Source organism: Triturus cristatus, chromosome 8 (assembly GCF_964204655.1).
Source record: "Triturus cristatus chromosome 8, aTriCri1.1, whole genome shotgun sequence".
Lineage (NCBI taxonomy): Eukaryota > Metazoa > Chordata > Amphibia > Caudata > Salamandridae > Triturus > Triturus cristatus.
Genome location: NC_140591.1, coordinates 1,108,492,224 through 1,108,507,868, shown reverse-complemented (window position 1 = coordinate 1,108,507,868; position 15,645 = coordinate 1,108,492,224). Strand labels below are relative to the sequence as shown.

The 15,645-nt window shown below is 43.9% G+C and overlaps 1 protein-coding gene across 5 annotated transcripts in view; it reads left to right on the top strand.

Annotated features, from left to right (window-relative positions):
- The window catches only part of BEND2 (BEN domain containing 2), a 354,255-nt gene that overhangs the window by 288,863 nt on the left and 49,747 nt on the right, over nucleotides 1-15,645 (top strand). For all 5 annotated transcript variants that reach the window (XM_085622663.1, XM_085622661.1, XM_085622664.1 and 2 more), the window contains one exon: nucleotides 12,116-12,237. In XM_085622663.1, the coding sequence (XP_085478789.1) occupies nucleotides 12,116-12,237 (122 nt within the window). The remainder of the gene's footprint in view (nucleotides 1-12,115; nucleotides 12,238-15,645) is intronic.

The following is a 15,645-nucleotide window of genomic DNA, read 5'->3' as shown; positions in this document are numbered from 1 at the left end:
GTGTACATGGTTTGCTAACAGTGTCAATTCATACCCTGACAATCGAGCACTAGTTAAGTGCTGTGTCTTGGTCCTGTTTAACAATGTGTCCACAGCATGTGGAACCATTACAATCAATGTGTTATTCATCACTAATCCAGCAGACTGTCGAATAGACACAGCTGCTGCCGCTGTGGCTCTTAAACAACTTGGCAATGCCCTCGCTACGGGATCCAAAGTCGCCGAAAAATACGCGCATGGACGCGGTCTGTCTCCAAAAGGCTGTGTTAACACTGATAATGCGCAACCTTCCTTTTCATGAACATACAATGTAAAAGGCTTACTATAGTCGGGGGTACCCAACACAGGAGCTGAACATAATGCCTTGTGTAATTCCAAGAAACGTTTCTGACACTCTTCAGACCATGGGACAGGATTCGGTGTATCTTTACATGTTCATGCTATCAACGGTTTTGCCAGCAAAGAAAAACTCGGGATCCAGTGCCTACAGTATGAAGTAATGCCCAAGAAAGCACGCACTTCTCTCTGTGTCCTTGGCACTCTTAATTGTGCAATGGCCTGGATTCTTTCTGGGGTCAGCTTCCTTCCCTCCTTCGATAAGAGATGACCTAAATAGGTCACTTCTTGTCGACAATATTGCAGTTTAGAGAGAGACACTTTGTGATGAAAGGCAGACAAATGACGCAACAATGACGTTGTAGCTCCTTTACAAATCTCCTCAGTATCTGCGGCGATTAATAAGTCGTCAACATACTGAATAAGGGTAGCACCACTAGGTAAAACAAGTGCATCAAGCTGCGCTTTTAAAGCCTGACTGTATATTGATGGACTTTCACAGTAGCCCTGTGGAGCGCGTTTAAAACGGAAGCTGCGACCTCCTAAACAAAACCCAAAAATATCCCTGCTCTCCTCTGCAATCGGGATACTAAAGAAAGCATTCTTTAAATCGTCACTGAGAACCAAGCAGCGGAAGCTGGGATCATAGTTACCAAGGCAGTTATATCAGGGACGACTGGAAACTGTGGCACAACTACCTTATTGACCTCTCTAAGATCGATCACAAACCTGTAAGCAGGTGGCTGAGAAGAGTCAGTACGTTTTAAAACAGGCAGAACCGGACTATTGCAAACGTTGCCTCTTGTCTCTTCAATTACATCCTTTTCAATTAAATCATAGATAATTGCTAACAACGCTTTTTCACCTTCATTAGAGATCTTGTACTGGGGAATGCGTGGCAATCTAACATTGGCTTTCAGAGTGACCACATACGGCGGTATTTCCAAAAGCCCACATCATTAGGGCCAGTGGCCCAAAGGGCATAAGGAAGAGACGACAATTCAGCTGGCAGTTTATTCTTCGACAAATACATGGGAGAAATCCCTTCCCTACCCAGTGTAAGTTGTACTCCCGAGGGGGAACAATGTAATGTTGCATGTAATCTCTTTAACAAATCCAATCCTAACAGGTTTTCACCACATCCTGTCGTTAGGATAAGGGGTGCTTTCAGCTCACAAGGTCCAACAGAAAGGGCCATAGGACTTGAGATCGGGTTCCTAACCGGGGCGCCAGAAAAACCTACTGAAACATTCATTTCGCCAGACAAAGGCGCGCCAGGGAGTTTGGAGCGCATAATAGAACTCTTTGCAGCACCAGTATCCAGCAGAAAGGGCTCTGTTACACCCGCTGTAGTCACCTTAACATACGGTCCGCTCTGATCCACTGGCACTGAAACAACTCCCTCTGTCCATGGCTGTCCTAGTAATCATTACCTTCCGTATTATCATCTTCTGCATAATAGTCATTATAATAGTACTGTGCTGTCTTGCCAGTTGCATTGGCTTGCTGATCAAAACTATTTATCGTATTTTGAGGCGGAAGAGGACGCGCGTTCTGGGGAACATTTCCACGCCCTCTACCTCTTGGAGCTTGCTGGCCACCTCTACCTTTTGCGCCATAAGCATTATTCGTGCGCTGCAACAATCTAAGACAATTATTTTTAAAATGACCTTCCTCCTTGCAATATGAACACTGATTGGGACCTATAGGGACACGTGGTTGATAATATCCATACATTTGCTGATTATTCTGAAACTGTTGGGGTTGCTGATAGATACCCTGGGTTTGCCTATAATTATTCTGACCTCCACGTGGCGGATAAGCCTGCTGTAAAAGAACCTTCGTTTTTAATTCTTTCGTTTTCTTGTCTGTTCTATCCTTCTCATCTGTATCCCTATTTTCGTAATACTGTGCAGTAGCCAGTATTTGCGCTAAAGAGGAAACGGCCCAAGAACTCTCCGAATCTTTAAATTTTTTACACAACTCTGGAAGTAAATTATGCACAAATTTATCAACAAATAACCGTTGACCACCTTCTGTACTCATGTCTTGACCACTGTGGTCGATAAATGTTTCTTCAAACCTGGTGAAGAAATCGGACACTGTTTCATCTTTCTTCTGTTTGCAGGCGGATAATTTATCCCAATTTACACGTATTGCGGGCATTAAGGTTTTCTTATAGTTAATTATTCTACCAGGGAGTTCTGCTACCGCGGGCTCAGGCTTGGCACCACCAACCTGTCTATTGTCTGCATTAATGATATTAGCCCATGTGTCACCTAGTTCTGGAGCATGATCTGTATTCCGAATCAATCCCCACAAAGGCTGTGGAACAACATTTCCGAACAACATATCTATGTCAGCTAGGTTCATGACACATGATTCTGCAGTCTGTGATAACTCCTTATATTATCCTGCGGGGTTCTTACGGGGGTCAGGCAATGTCTGCTTAAGCGCTAAAACTTCAGATCGCTTCCAGGGAACATGTACCCAAACACGCTGAAAATGAGCTGGCATAGCAGCAATACCATGAGCGGCATCAGCCGCAACAGCTTCCTTCCATACCGGAGGGACTTCTCTCATAGGGTACTGTCGCACCTTTTTACCAGAGGAGTCAAGCCCAAACAGTGACTGAGAAGGATCCTCAATCCTAAAAGATAGCAATGTCGCAACTGCTTTCCTAACATCGGGACCTACAATCGTACCTTTTCCAAATTCATTGCGCACTTGACACAACTCCTGCGGGCTTGAGTCTAAACCATTATCTTCCAATTCCTCACAGAGGAATTCACACATTTTCTCAAAAACGTATCTCTGTTTTGGTGCTTCCCACTGATGAAAAACATTCACAACAGACTCTACATCATATCTTGAAGGATAAACAATCCACTTATGTGCCATGTGGTCCAATACTTCTTTCTCTCCAGAACCAGGCAGCTGACTACGCAACTGCTTACGTTGTGGACCAGGGGTCGTACTAGATTACCCAAAGAGGGGTGATATAAGACTAGTGACTGCACTAGCTATTCGTTGTCGTGTGGAAGGAGAAGTTGAGGCAAGAACCGGGGGAAAAACAGAGGGAAGAAAAACGGGTGTAGATACAGATACAGGAGTAGTAGCAGGTAGGGCACCAAGGGAGGCAGCTGATGTGCTAGGGAAAGTCGCAGGGAGCGCAGAAGAGGTAGGTAGCAAAATCGGCGTCCCTTGGGAAGGCTGTGCTGCAGGGATAGGAGCCGGCTGAGGAAGAGCTGGCGGCTGCGGGAAAGCTTGCGGTGCATTAGCTGGAGGCTGTACATTTAAGGGTTGCAGAGGCGCTGTAGCATTTTGTGCATACGGGGGTGGCGAACTTAGCAAATGCGACATTAGGGGGTCTTTCTCCTTTTCTTTTAACGCATCTTGCTGAAGGGGCGGCAAAACTGGGTAACATTTATCAATGACTAGTTTGCGTTGCCTGTACAACTGCTCATTCATTTGGTCCTCTTCATTATCTTTAAACTGCAAAGCTGCTTGCATTATCGACATACCTCTCTCTCTTTTATTTTTCTTTGCTAATTTAATTTCTTTTTGTTTGGCTTCCTTTCACCATAGGCGGAAAGAATCAAACATCGCCGGCCGGGCTTTTTTCTTGAATAATTTAACTTCTAGGTTATCTAGGATTTCTGTGTCGAAACTACCATTTTGGGGCCATTTTAAAACACCATCCTTCCTGGTGTATCGGGTCCATACTTCATTATACGTAATGGGGCCCACGCCATGGTTCACATAAAGCTCATAAGTTGGAGTTCCAATTGGAGGAACCGGACACGAATCCTCTAATCGGGAATCCCTTTTACAACCAAAACAAAACAAATTTCCAAATATGCTAGAACCAGGCATCTTCGCTCACTAGTTTAGTTTCAAACTTCAAAGGATTATTGAATACGATAGTCTCGTGAATGCACGAGTCCTTCGGCTTTGGCACTTGCAAGTTCCAAATCAAAGCGATCCCGAAGGATACCAAAATCCCGAAGGATACCAAACAAACTTGGAGACGCTCCACTTATACTTAACTGAGGTATCGATGACTTCACCAGAAGACTCTCTCAATTGTTTCGCTCTACCAAATCGTCGAGGGTCCAAAACAGAGCGATAGTCAGGGCAGCAGTCCTTCGTAGCCGTCGGGACGCGGAGAACCTCGCAGAAAAGACTTTCGGACCACGTCGACATGCAGGGGTCGATGAAGTGGCGGCCTTCCTCCAGAATTTCCACACGAAGCTCCCCACAAACCTCTGGCTTGGACCAGTACCGCTGAAATCGCCCCGAGTTTGGCGCCAACTGAAGTACCGGGTTTTTAGAACCCAGCGGTGCAGGGGAACACACCCTAAGACTTCGGGTTCTTCCTGTTTCAGACCCACAGAAACACAGAGTCTTCTAGATGAAACCAAAGATCATATTTATTGGCTGAAGACCAATCACAGGTATCCGAGAAGTACAACACGATGTATGTTCTCAGGAGACTGCTCCCGAACCAAAAAACAGTCTTTACTTATATACACAAAATTACGCTCTCGGCCACACCGCCCCCATTTTACAAGTGGTCATCCACATATTTTAGTTTCAAAGAAACAGCAGAGCCATAATGACAATCCCACATTTCAGTTCATTAAGCATACAGTCATTTTACCTAGCAAGGCTCAGAACCCTCATCAGATAAAAGCGGACCCCAATAAAACGGGCACCTCCTGCTCGTAAAACAAGCCATAAAGTAGAAAACAGAGTCAGGTGTGAAATAGCTTAGTCAGAGATCGTGTGCGAACAAGGACTTTATGATGGGTCGAGCCCTGATGCTAATCACATTAGGCCGCGAGGAAAGGAACTGGCCGGACAGGATTGACCTCGAGTCAGTTTGTACAGGTCAGAGAGAAGTCACAGAAGGTGTACGTGTCCTTTAGGCCTAGGCATGGCCTTAGAGCGCAGCCTATGTGAGGGCAACCACAAAATGGCTACTGTTCTAAAATGGAACCCAAAGGGTTCAATATGTGGTATCGTACGCACGGTGAATTCATCAGTGAAACATGACGAAAAACACTCATACATACCGCATTTGACATTTGCGGTTCGCTGATACTGAAGTCGGCATGGTAGGGCCATGCCTCCAACATGGTTCCGAAATTTACAGTACCACAATATACCGATCAGATCCCACTTGTGGAATCCCTTAGTGCGTCCCAAAGACCCGAGCCTTTCTGACACCCAGAGCGGGGTTGCCTTCGTAAGTTTGTCAGCCCATCCCAACTTCCGGTTCACAATGTGCCACAGTTGGACCGAGTGTTTTGTAGGTCCCGTGAGATGGAACTTATTAGGTCGCGAGTAGAGTCCAGCCTCAAAATTTCCCTGGGGATGACCCATCTATCCATCCCATACCCGGGGTCGTCCCCACTACCATACGTGCCCTGATTATTGGCCGAGAGATGCGCTGCCCAGTAATACTTGCGGATGTCCGGCAGTGCTATGCCCCCATCATACCACCCCAGGGTAAGTTTCGGGAGAGCCATGCGCGGTGTGCCACTCCATTGCAGGTCCCGCTGAGGGGCCTCAATATCTGCAAAGTATTTGTGCGGTACCAGATCTGGGTAGTTTTAGAGCGCATACAGAAACCGCGGTAATACCATCATTTTAAAGAGAGCCGCACGACCCAGCAACGATAGCGGGAGCCTCTTCCAGGTTGCCGCGTCTCTCTGAAATCTCTGTAGAGGAGGCTTGAGGTTACTTTCAAAGCGTATTTTTCCATCTCCGGAGATGTAGATTCCGAGATATCTGAACCCTTCCGTGGCTATCTGAATCGGGCATCCCCGAGGAACAAGCGGAGGGGTCCCATGGAGCATACTATACCCGGAATTTTTCCCGAAGCTTGTAAGGATGTCTAAGGCCACCCGGAGCGATTTAGCGTGGGAGGCAAGGTATAGCAGGATGTCGTCTGCATATAGCGAGATCCTATCCTCCCATCCCTCGGCCCATTTCAGCCCCCGCATGGAGGGGTCCTGTCTTATCCAGGCTGCCAGAGGCTCCAGACAAAGTGCAAACAGCAAGGGCGAGAGGGGGCAGCCCTGTCTTGTCCCCCTCTCGAGTGAAAAAACCCCGGAGATCTTATTATTAACTACCACCTGCGCCAATGGTTCGGTATACAGGAGGCGCACCTACCCAATGAAGTTGGGTCCAAATCCCAGTCTTGCGAGGACCGCATAGGGCCATTCCAGCGTATCAAATGCCATAGCGGCATCCAATGATGCCACCACCGCGTCTTCCTGGATCGTATGGCGGCGTCCCATCACACCATGGAGCCGCCGCAGATTGAGGGCCGTATTTCGGTGTGGCATAATGCCCGATTGGTCGGGATGGACCAGTTTAGTGATTACTGGTTTGACCCGATTCGCCAGGAGCTTAGCCAGTATCTTAGGCTCGGCGTTCAACAACAATATTGGCCTATAGGAGGAGCAGCGGTCCCTGGGCTTCCCATCTTTGGGGATAGCCACCAGGGTGGCAATGCGTTGGTCTCTCGGTAGTTTCCCGAGCGCCTTGCTGTCTTCGAACATACTTTTGAGATGTGTTCCCAGGCAGTCGGGCCGGAGCTTGTACAGCTCAATAGGTAGGCCGTTCGGGCCCAGGGCCTTTCCAGTCCGCAGGTCCTTAATAGCTTTGGCTAGTTCGGTGACGGTGAGGTCGCCATCTAGAGTTTCGCGATCCTCCTCGGAGAGCACAGGCAGCCTGATATCTTTCAGGAGCGCGGCGGAGTCCTCTTCTGACCTGTCTGTGCCCCTGCTGTACACTCCTTTGAAATGCGCCACAAATGCGCCTATTATATCCTGCGGTTCGGTCAGGGGGCGGTCCCCTACAGAGCGGATTTCGGCCACCACCCTCTGTGCCATTTGTGTTTTATCCAGCCAGGCGATTAATTTACCCGCCTTGTCCCCCTGGTCGTATAGCCGGCCTCCTTTGTGGCACGCTAAAGCCTTCGCAGCCTCCGTGGCTAGTGCCTTATACTTAGCAGCTTTCAGTTGCATTTGATGCTGGGCCTTTTGGGTCCCACGCACCTGCACCTCTCTTTCCAGTGTGAGAAGATCCCGCTCCATCTGGAGCATCTGTGCTTCCCTTTCCTTACGCTGTCCGGCGATTTTTGAGAGGGCCTCCCCCCTCACCACGGTCTTAAATGCCTCCCAGAGGGTAGACGGGCCCTCCACTGTCCCAACATTTTCGGTGAAATAATGATCTATGGATCGCGTGAGTGCCTTCTTAATTTCGGGGTTACGCATTAACCAGGGATTTATGGGCGCCACACATCCCACCCTCTGCTCCCCAATCGTTAGATGCGCCCACAGCGGTGGTTTATGATATTTAACCAATTATATAGATACTGGGACAGATAATGCAAGGACATTTGACGAAGGCTTTAGCTATTTAATTGCGGAAGAAACTATTCAATTACAGATTGAATTTTAGTCTCCACAGTAAAAGTAAAATTCAAAATAGGGACATTAAGAACCACTGTGGAAACATGTGAAACAAGAATCCAATTGCTTAAAGGGGAAGAAACCTGCCTAGTGTATGTCTCTGAGAAACCTCTTATCGTTCTAGACAAAGACCATCAGGCTCCTCTGATTCTCATGCCTTATCTGCAGCATGTGATATAGTAAACTACAGAACCATAACCAAGATTAAAAGATTGTACTGAGAGCACAAATACAGCTTCAACTGGATCTGATGCTACTTTGACAATCAAAGTCAATTGAGACCACTTGTAGAAAGGTCCTATTTGAAGCATATGGTGTTATAGATGACCTTCTGTACATTCAGCTGCCATCTTGCCTTGGATTGAAAATATTACAAATAGTTTTTTTTGTTTAAATGTGTTTCTGTTTTGAGGACCCCTAGTCACATTTCCAAACCCTACAATGCATCAGTGTGAAGATTGCATCCAAAATAATTTTTAACGCCATCTGGTTTGAAGCTGAAATCAAGTGCACCATCTACGGAAGTTTATCTCTATCACAACAAGAAGTAGAAAGCACCGATGGGGACATGGAAAGGGAAACAAGAGCACAGAGCTAAGAGAAATCCCATTGTTCGTTTGGAGTCTCAAATGAAATAATCACCCTCTTGCATTAGTGTTTGAGAATAACTTGAAAGGGGAGAGACGTGGAAAAAACTTGATCATTTATAGAGTGACACAAGTTTAATCCTTCTTACTACTTTTCTACATATTAATTTGCCCTCTGGCTGAACTACTGGAAATATACAGCACACAATTCTAGGCTGTATGGGTGATATTCAGATCTGACTGCACTTGTAAAATGAAGCCATTAACCAATCGAGCATCAACAAACTTTCTTCTGCACCTGTCAGTGAATAAGAAAAAGTTTACCATAGTTAAGCAACACCAAAATTGAACGTTTGCTTTTGTCCAGTACCATAAGCGAAAACAATACCATTCACAAGGCCTCTAACATCAAGAATAGCCACAACTCTTGCTAGAAATATGAGTAGCAGGAGTCATTTCTAACAGTGGCATAATGCAAAGTGATGGGACCCCCATGCAGGATGCGATGAGGGACCCTAGCTTCTCCCTGATCCCACAAACATTCATTTGTCTTTCTGCTCAATGGGGGTCATCTGAACGACTGGGCCCAACCATCCCCTCCCCCACCCCAACTGCAGAGGCCTGCTTGGGAAAGTAGAGTGTCTTTCCCGAGCGTTTAACCATTTTTTATTCCATGTCATTCCACGCATTCTGCAAGGCATGCAATGACATGGCTTACAAGGTGAGGGAGCCCCCTCCAAAACAAGAAACCATTGGGACCCCCTGCACTGCGGGGGCCTCTGTTACACCCCTGATTATTAACCCAAATTTATCATTCATTCCCCAAATAAACATTGCAAAAAAAAAACATCTTCCAACTTCTGGTCCTCTGCAAGGTTCTATCACTTCTTCAAACAAAGCAATGCGCAGAGCTAACCATATCGCAAGCCACAGCTCACCTGTGCTACTTGGACTATGGTCTGCAGAGACCCTCACATGAATCTCATTGACAGAATGCAACATATATAAAATCATATTGAAAGGATAGCTCTCCGCTGAAGGAAAGTGTACCACACATCTTAAAAGTACACCACTTACTTCTGGTTCCAGTTTGCCACTGCACTGTCTCTCGTATTCATGTTACTGCAGTTTTTTTGGTGAATGTTGGCTCAAGTTAACATTTGTAGTTTTTTTTTTTAGACCTGGCCCTTATGTTTTGAAGGATAGATACCAGTTGCATTTGCCATACTATTGAGTATGAGGATGATTCTGGGGCTCATTAAACACAATTGTACTTTTAACTAATTGATGGATGAAATATGGACATCTCCCATCACACATGCCCCATTTTTCTGCTTTCATTTCAAATTTTCCGATTATTAGATTTTCTGACTTCACTTCACCACAGTGGGCAGCTTTGATTGGCTTCGGTTCTGTACACCCAGTGCTGCTCTAGTTCTCCACTCTTTGGTCCAGTAACTCTGTAAAGTTGCTCGACAAGTGGGTCTAGTGGCAATTTTCAAGGTGTTGGTGATTCAGATTAATTTATTGCACAATTCTTTAGTTTAAAAATTGCTACAACAGCCGACTCTAACACAAATCCGGAATCCAAAACCATGATTGGCCAGGAAAGACGGTGATTTGTTAATATTTCAAAATACTTTGCCACGCAACAAATGCAATCTGTTAAAAGTTTATCAAACAAATGCATTCGGCCATCCTATATATAACCTTCGAAATGAGTTTGATAAATCTCTTCAACCTTTTCTCCACTGCCAAGACAAAGGTCCTTACCCTAGGCAAGACATACAACATATCACATTTAAAACAGAAGCTGGTAGCTCTGTGGCATCTCTAAATGCCTCATTTCCATTTGCAAAGTAAAGGTCTGTGCCAATACCATCTCTGCTTTTCAAAGTACTAACAAATGCCTAACCTGCCCAACAAATTCTCAAGCACCACAACCAAATCTACACTTGATCACTTTCCTTTTAAAATTGATGTGATTTCTCTTTAACTTGTGTATTATGATTTGAAGAAAACATAAGCAAATTGACTTGTCTCTTTTTGCTACGACTGCAGTTGTAGTTACGAACTATTGATACATATCTCTCTGTATCTGAAATAGGAGGGGTGCCCCTTTCACACCATCTCCTATTTAGGATTCACAAAGGATTACAAAAAAGTGTGCTTTTAATAGAATGTACCAAGTCTTAAAATGGCTTTTGTACATTAAGAAAAGATCTTTTGTGATGGCAAAAGATTTGTGAATTGGGCCCTAGGTTCTTAAGTGTGCCTTTATCTGCAACCTTGAATGGTCACGAACTTTATATGAGAAGCCGTGTTTGCTACAATTTGTTTCAAATGCTGCACTATAACCTTACTGGGTCTGGCTCATACAGTGAGAATGTTAGAATAATTTCTAAATTTTCCAGGAAAAAGAGTCAGGCCATAACTTAAGGATGGCAGCAATGTTGTTTTATTCCTGCCATTCTTTACTTATGACTTTGGTGTTTTTCCTGAATTGTTTAATTTCTGCCCCCCCTAATGGTTTTTCAACTGCAGAACTCTTGAGAAGGTCAGGTGGCTGAAGTATTTTTCTTAAAGTGGGATGCTTAGGAAAAAGTTACAGGTAAAGGTATTGGGGAGAGGGTATGTTCTAGTGGCTACGTTACTGATTTAAAACATGGGACCTTAGTTTTAATCCCAGTCCCGACACTTGAATTAAAATTATATTATTATGGGTAGTCACTCTTGTGCCTAAAACACGCAAATACATAAAACATAATGCAGTTACAAACATGTGAAATATAATTGTATAACTGAGGTACACAATCCTGTATCTGTCTCTCAGTGTTTACAGTGCTCGGTAGCTGTCACTCGGTTGCGCTATATAATACCAGCACATACATACACTGACATATCGTATTTGATGATCTTAAATTCTCAGTAGTACTGAAGATGGTAGTTGGTTTTACAGTTTTTCAGGTTGCTGTTTGTTTCTCCCAAAGACTTAGAATTTCTCTAGGATGTCTGTGGAGGGTGAAATCTGCGAGACGGAACCCAAATAATGACATTACTTTATTAGGATATTCTAAAAACCTCAATGCCATTTCTATAGTTAGGGTCTGCATTAATGGGTGAATGTTTTTTCTGTTTAATTTATTTTTACTAGGGTTGTTTTTTAACAGATTTTGATAAGCAGAATATGGCATTGCAGTACAATTAATCATGTGTCTCTAGGACAGTCATGCATACAACTGGTTGAATAGAATGAACAAATCTGAATAGTATAATAACTTTCCTGGTAATTGTACAGCTTTAGAAAGGAGAGGAGATAGTGCATGTAGGGAGAGATAGCAAATGAGCTTGTAGTTGGAGTAAGTAAGAGAAGTTGATGTGTATGTGGAGAGTGTTATAGTAAAGGAAAAAGCTTAGCCAAGACAAGTTGTATTATAATCCATCAAGGAGGTATGTCTCATAGGGATGGGTTATGAGTGAGTTACTTCTTATACATAGGATAGTTGTGTTCTTTATGTGGTTTAGGTGTTTAAGGGGTTTGGATTTCTGCATGTATATGTGAAGGTACTTCCATAGTTGGCATGATGCCAGAGAGTCAAAGGTCCTATTCTAGACAGTGTTTTTTAACAAGAACCCTAAATTAATTTGCCTTTTTGAACAAGTACCTTAAATTCGTTCACTACAAATACTGTGTTTTGTGTGCAGAATTTCTTGCATCTACTTTTACAAACTACGACCTTGGTGAATATGGAAGAGACTGGAAAATGTGCATTACAAATGTGAATGCCATGATACGTGGCATACGCTGTGAAACCAAACGTGACTTGGTAAGTGAAATAGGGATGCAAAATATGTTTTAGCTCCATTTCAATTTGTATTCTGACTACACTTTCAATTTGTATTTTAGCATTGAGTTGTGGCTGTTGACATTTTCATATAGTTCTTCATTGTTTTTTCAGATAATGTTATCCGTTTGCAGGCGCAACTGCCACAAAAATGAACTTCTGGGAAAGTTGTATTATTTGTAGTTCTTTCCTAAGACAGCATGTGCTATCTCTTGCGAGACCTTTTTTTTTTTTTGATGTAACAGGAACCTTAGAGACTGCTAATTGCTTACATTGGTTGGCTTTAATGTCACTCATTTGCTTACTTCTTATTAGTCAGCTACCATAATCATTCTGCCTCTTTGTGCGCTTGTCCCTCCTCAGGAGCATGAATGCCCTACTTGTGCCCTTCTACTGTTTTCAGGCTGTCTCCACCACATGAGACTTCAGTCTATCAGCCTATCATACAATGTGCAACTTTCCAACATGAAGTTTTAATGGCTGTTGAAGAGGATGACTACTACCTCATTAAAACCCTGTCACACTGAGTGGATCATTCAGTACCTACCAATGCTTAAACTGCTTAAATGTACTACAGTAATCTTCAAGCACCCTATCAAAGCCCGCTTCATTACTCCACTAGTTGAATGAAAATACAGAATGCCACTACAAATCCCGCTAAACATTTGACGCTAGGTCTCTCCTGACCGTATAGTTATCCATACTGCTCGTAAAAGGGGTCTCACTGAAGCTGTTGGAAACACGTCATCTCCATATAAGGAGAGTAAGTGCTTAGATGTGTATGACAGGATTGCCTTCGGCACAGCCATGATGTGTCAAATATTCAGTTTCTATGTTCTGCACAGGAGGTATTACCACTTCCATTGGAAGCAAATGGGTTTCCTCATACAGCACCTCCCAGGAGAATATGACAAAAAAGGGAGCAGAAACTATTGTAGATGGTAAAACCATCTCATACACAAGTATTCTGTGTGCTTTGAGTGAAACTGAGACTGTCTGTCGCCAGATTAACACCTGTGTCACATTGAGAAGATGCACTTGGCTCTGCGTTCAGATTAGAGGGCAAATAACTACTGAGCTTGCACTTCATTGGAGTACATCATCAATCCTCAGAGGCAGAGTCCTACCTCCGATTTCAAGGTTCCAAGAAGGGTCCAGATAAAGGCTCTCACAGCAGGAGGCCCTTTGCCGCCAAGCAAAGGCACTGTTCTAGTCTCCACCCTCCTGATCATGTCACGTGTTGGGGGTGCATTAAGAGTTTTTGATCACATTTGTAGGACATTTACCACCATTAAGTGGGTGTTCTCCACAGAATAGAAAGGATGTTCTGTTGAGATTACTCACTTTTTTTTTTCTTTTTTCTTTCAGAGTTTTATATAGCGCGATCTTGACCCGAATCCATTTGGGTATCAGAGCGCTTTACATAGCACCAGTTACGTTACATGAGGACACACATTCATGTATTGTTAGGCACGGGGAGATTAAGTGATTTGGCCAGAATCACAGGATGTTCAGCGTCATTACCGAGACTCGAACCCAGTTCCCCAGGTCTGATGTCGAGCGCCCTAGTCGTTAGGCCAACTCCCCTCCCACTTACCACTAAACATTCCTTCATCCCTTCACAAACATCGTAACATTCTTTTAATGGGAGAAATATAGTTCCTGCTTGACAAAGCAATAAATGAGATATAATTTAATCTACGAGGATAAGGGTCTATACTCACCCTAAATTACTTTTTTCCCTTCATAATCAAGTAAATCCAGTAAATGTCTCCCAGTGTTGGCCACACACCTGTGGTGCTAGGACACCCGTGTATCTCTTTCTGTTAGAACGGATGACTTTTTGTTTGATTGGGGAAGGTCTTCAACAATGCCTCTCCCACACATAGAGGATGGTCTCACTGTTACACAAGTTAGGATTCTCCCACAATGAGAAGAAATCATGTTGACAGCCAAAGCAGATAAAGCATTTCTGGGCTTCAAAACCTTCCTAACAGTAGTGAGAGCATTTAAAAACTAAGAGTGCAGGCACTGTTGTGAGTAGTTCCTCCTTATCAGACTTCTCGATCCCCGACGGTGAAGTGGTGATGAAGCTGTAAGTTATGATGGTGTCATTCATAGCTCTAGTAACTCCATGCATTCACTGCAGGAGACTTTAGTGACACAGTGTACTCAAGCTTCAGGAGGATTTAGCGTTTGATGTTGCCACAGGTTATGTTGGAAGAGCAAGATGACTCTTAATGTAACACCATTTTGCAGATCCCAAGATTCAGTTCACAGTTAGGTAAGAACCTATATACAGGAATAAGAAGCACACGTTACATCTCTCCTTACAAGAACAATTGACAGGGATAGAAGTGAAGGCAGTGTTCTTAGCTGTGAGGTCATTTCAGACTCACCTTCAAGGCAGGGCCAGTTCACACAAGCAGGCTAGTTCACACAGACAGCATGGCAATCGTATATTACATTCACAAACTGGGGAGCACACACTAGCTAAAACTGTCAATTCTTGCACAGTAAATGTGGCACTGGGCTTTCAAAAGACACATGTTCCTGTTTGCTGAACCTCTAAGAGTCCGTAACTTTTAATATCCTGACTTTCAAGGTATCAGGACATTAGTGTATCAGGGAAGATTTGCAACCCTTCTTCACCAAGTTTAGAAGAGTATCTTCTAGCATGTGTTTGTTTCAAAATAATTTGGTTCCTGGTTTTTAGAGGAGCTAGTAATTTTATTGTTATTTTTTCTTTGCACTAGAAGATGGTGGTAAATTTAGTGTTTGAGGCATGGGTGCTGTAGATACACATGCTTTGCATAGTTCTGCCATCTAGTGTTATCTAGTGTTGGGTTCGGATGTGAACAATGCAAAATAGGGGGTTTTATGCTCAAACCATAAAAATCATTGATTTTACTATCCTTTGTGATTCTGGCATTCATGTAACTGAAGCATCAACTACTTACATATTTGAGCAGCATCAAGAATGTATTCCAAAAAGTATCGATTTTTGTTCCAAATATACACCTTCTTCATACTAAAACTTAACTAGGAATATCACAAGACTCTTTCAACTAGGTGTCACCATCATTTACCATGCCAACTGTTGGGATGGTGTTGTGGGAAGTGACTCTTCTTCCATCTTTGCATCTTTATAACCCAGATCAAAGAAAGATAGTCTTTCATGTAATCCAAAGAAAAAACTCCACTGAAAAGCTTTGGGTGCCCGGCGCTGAATTGGCACCCTGTACCCGGCTGCACCTCTGGTGCTGGTGGTGTATGTTTGGTGGTGCTTAGTGGCCCCCAAAGCTTGGCCCCTGCAACTGATGTACTTACCTGCAAGCTATGTGGCTCCAGGCACCTCCAGTCTCAATTGAAACGCATTGGGCCAAATTG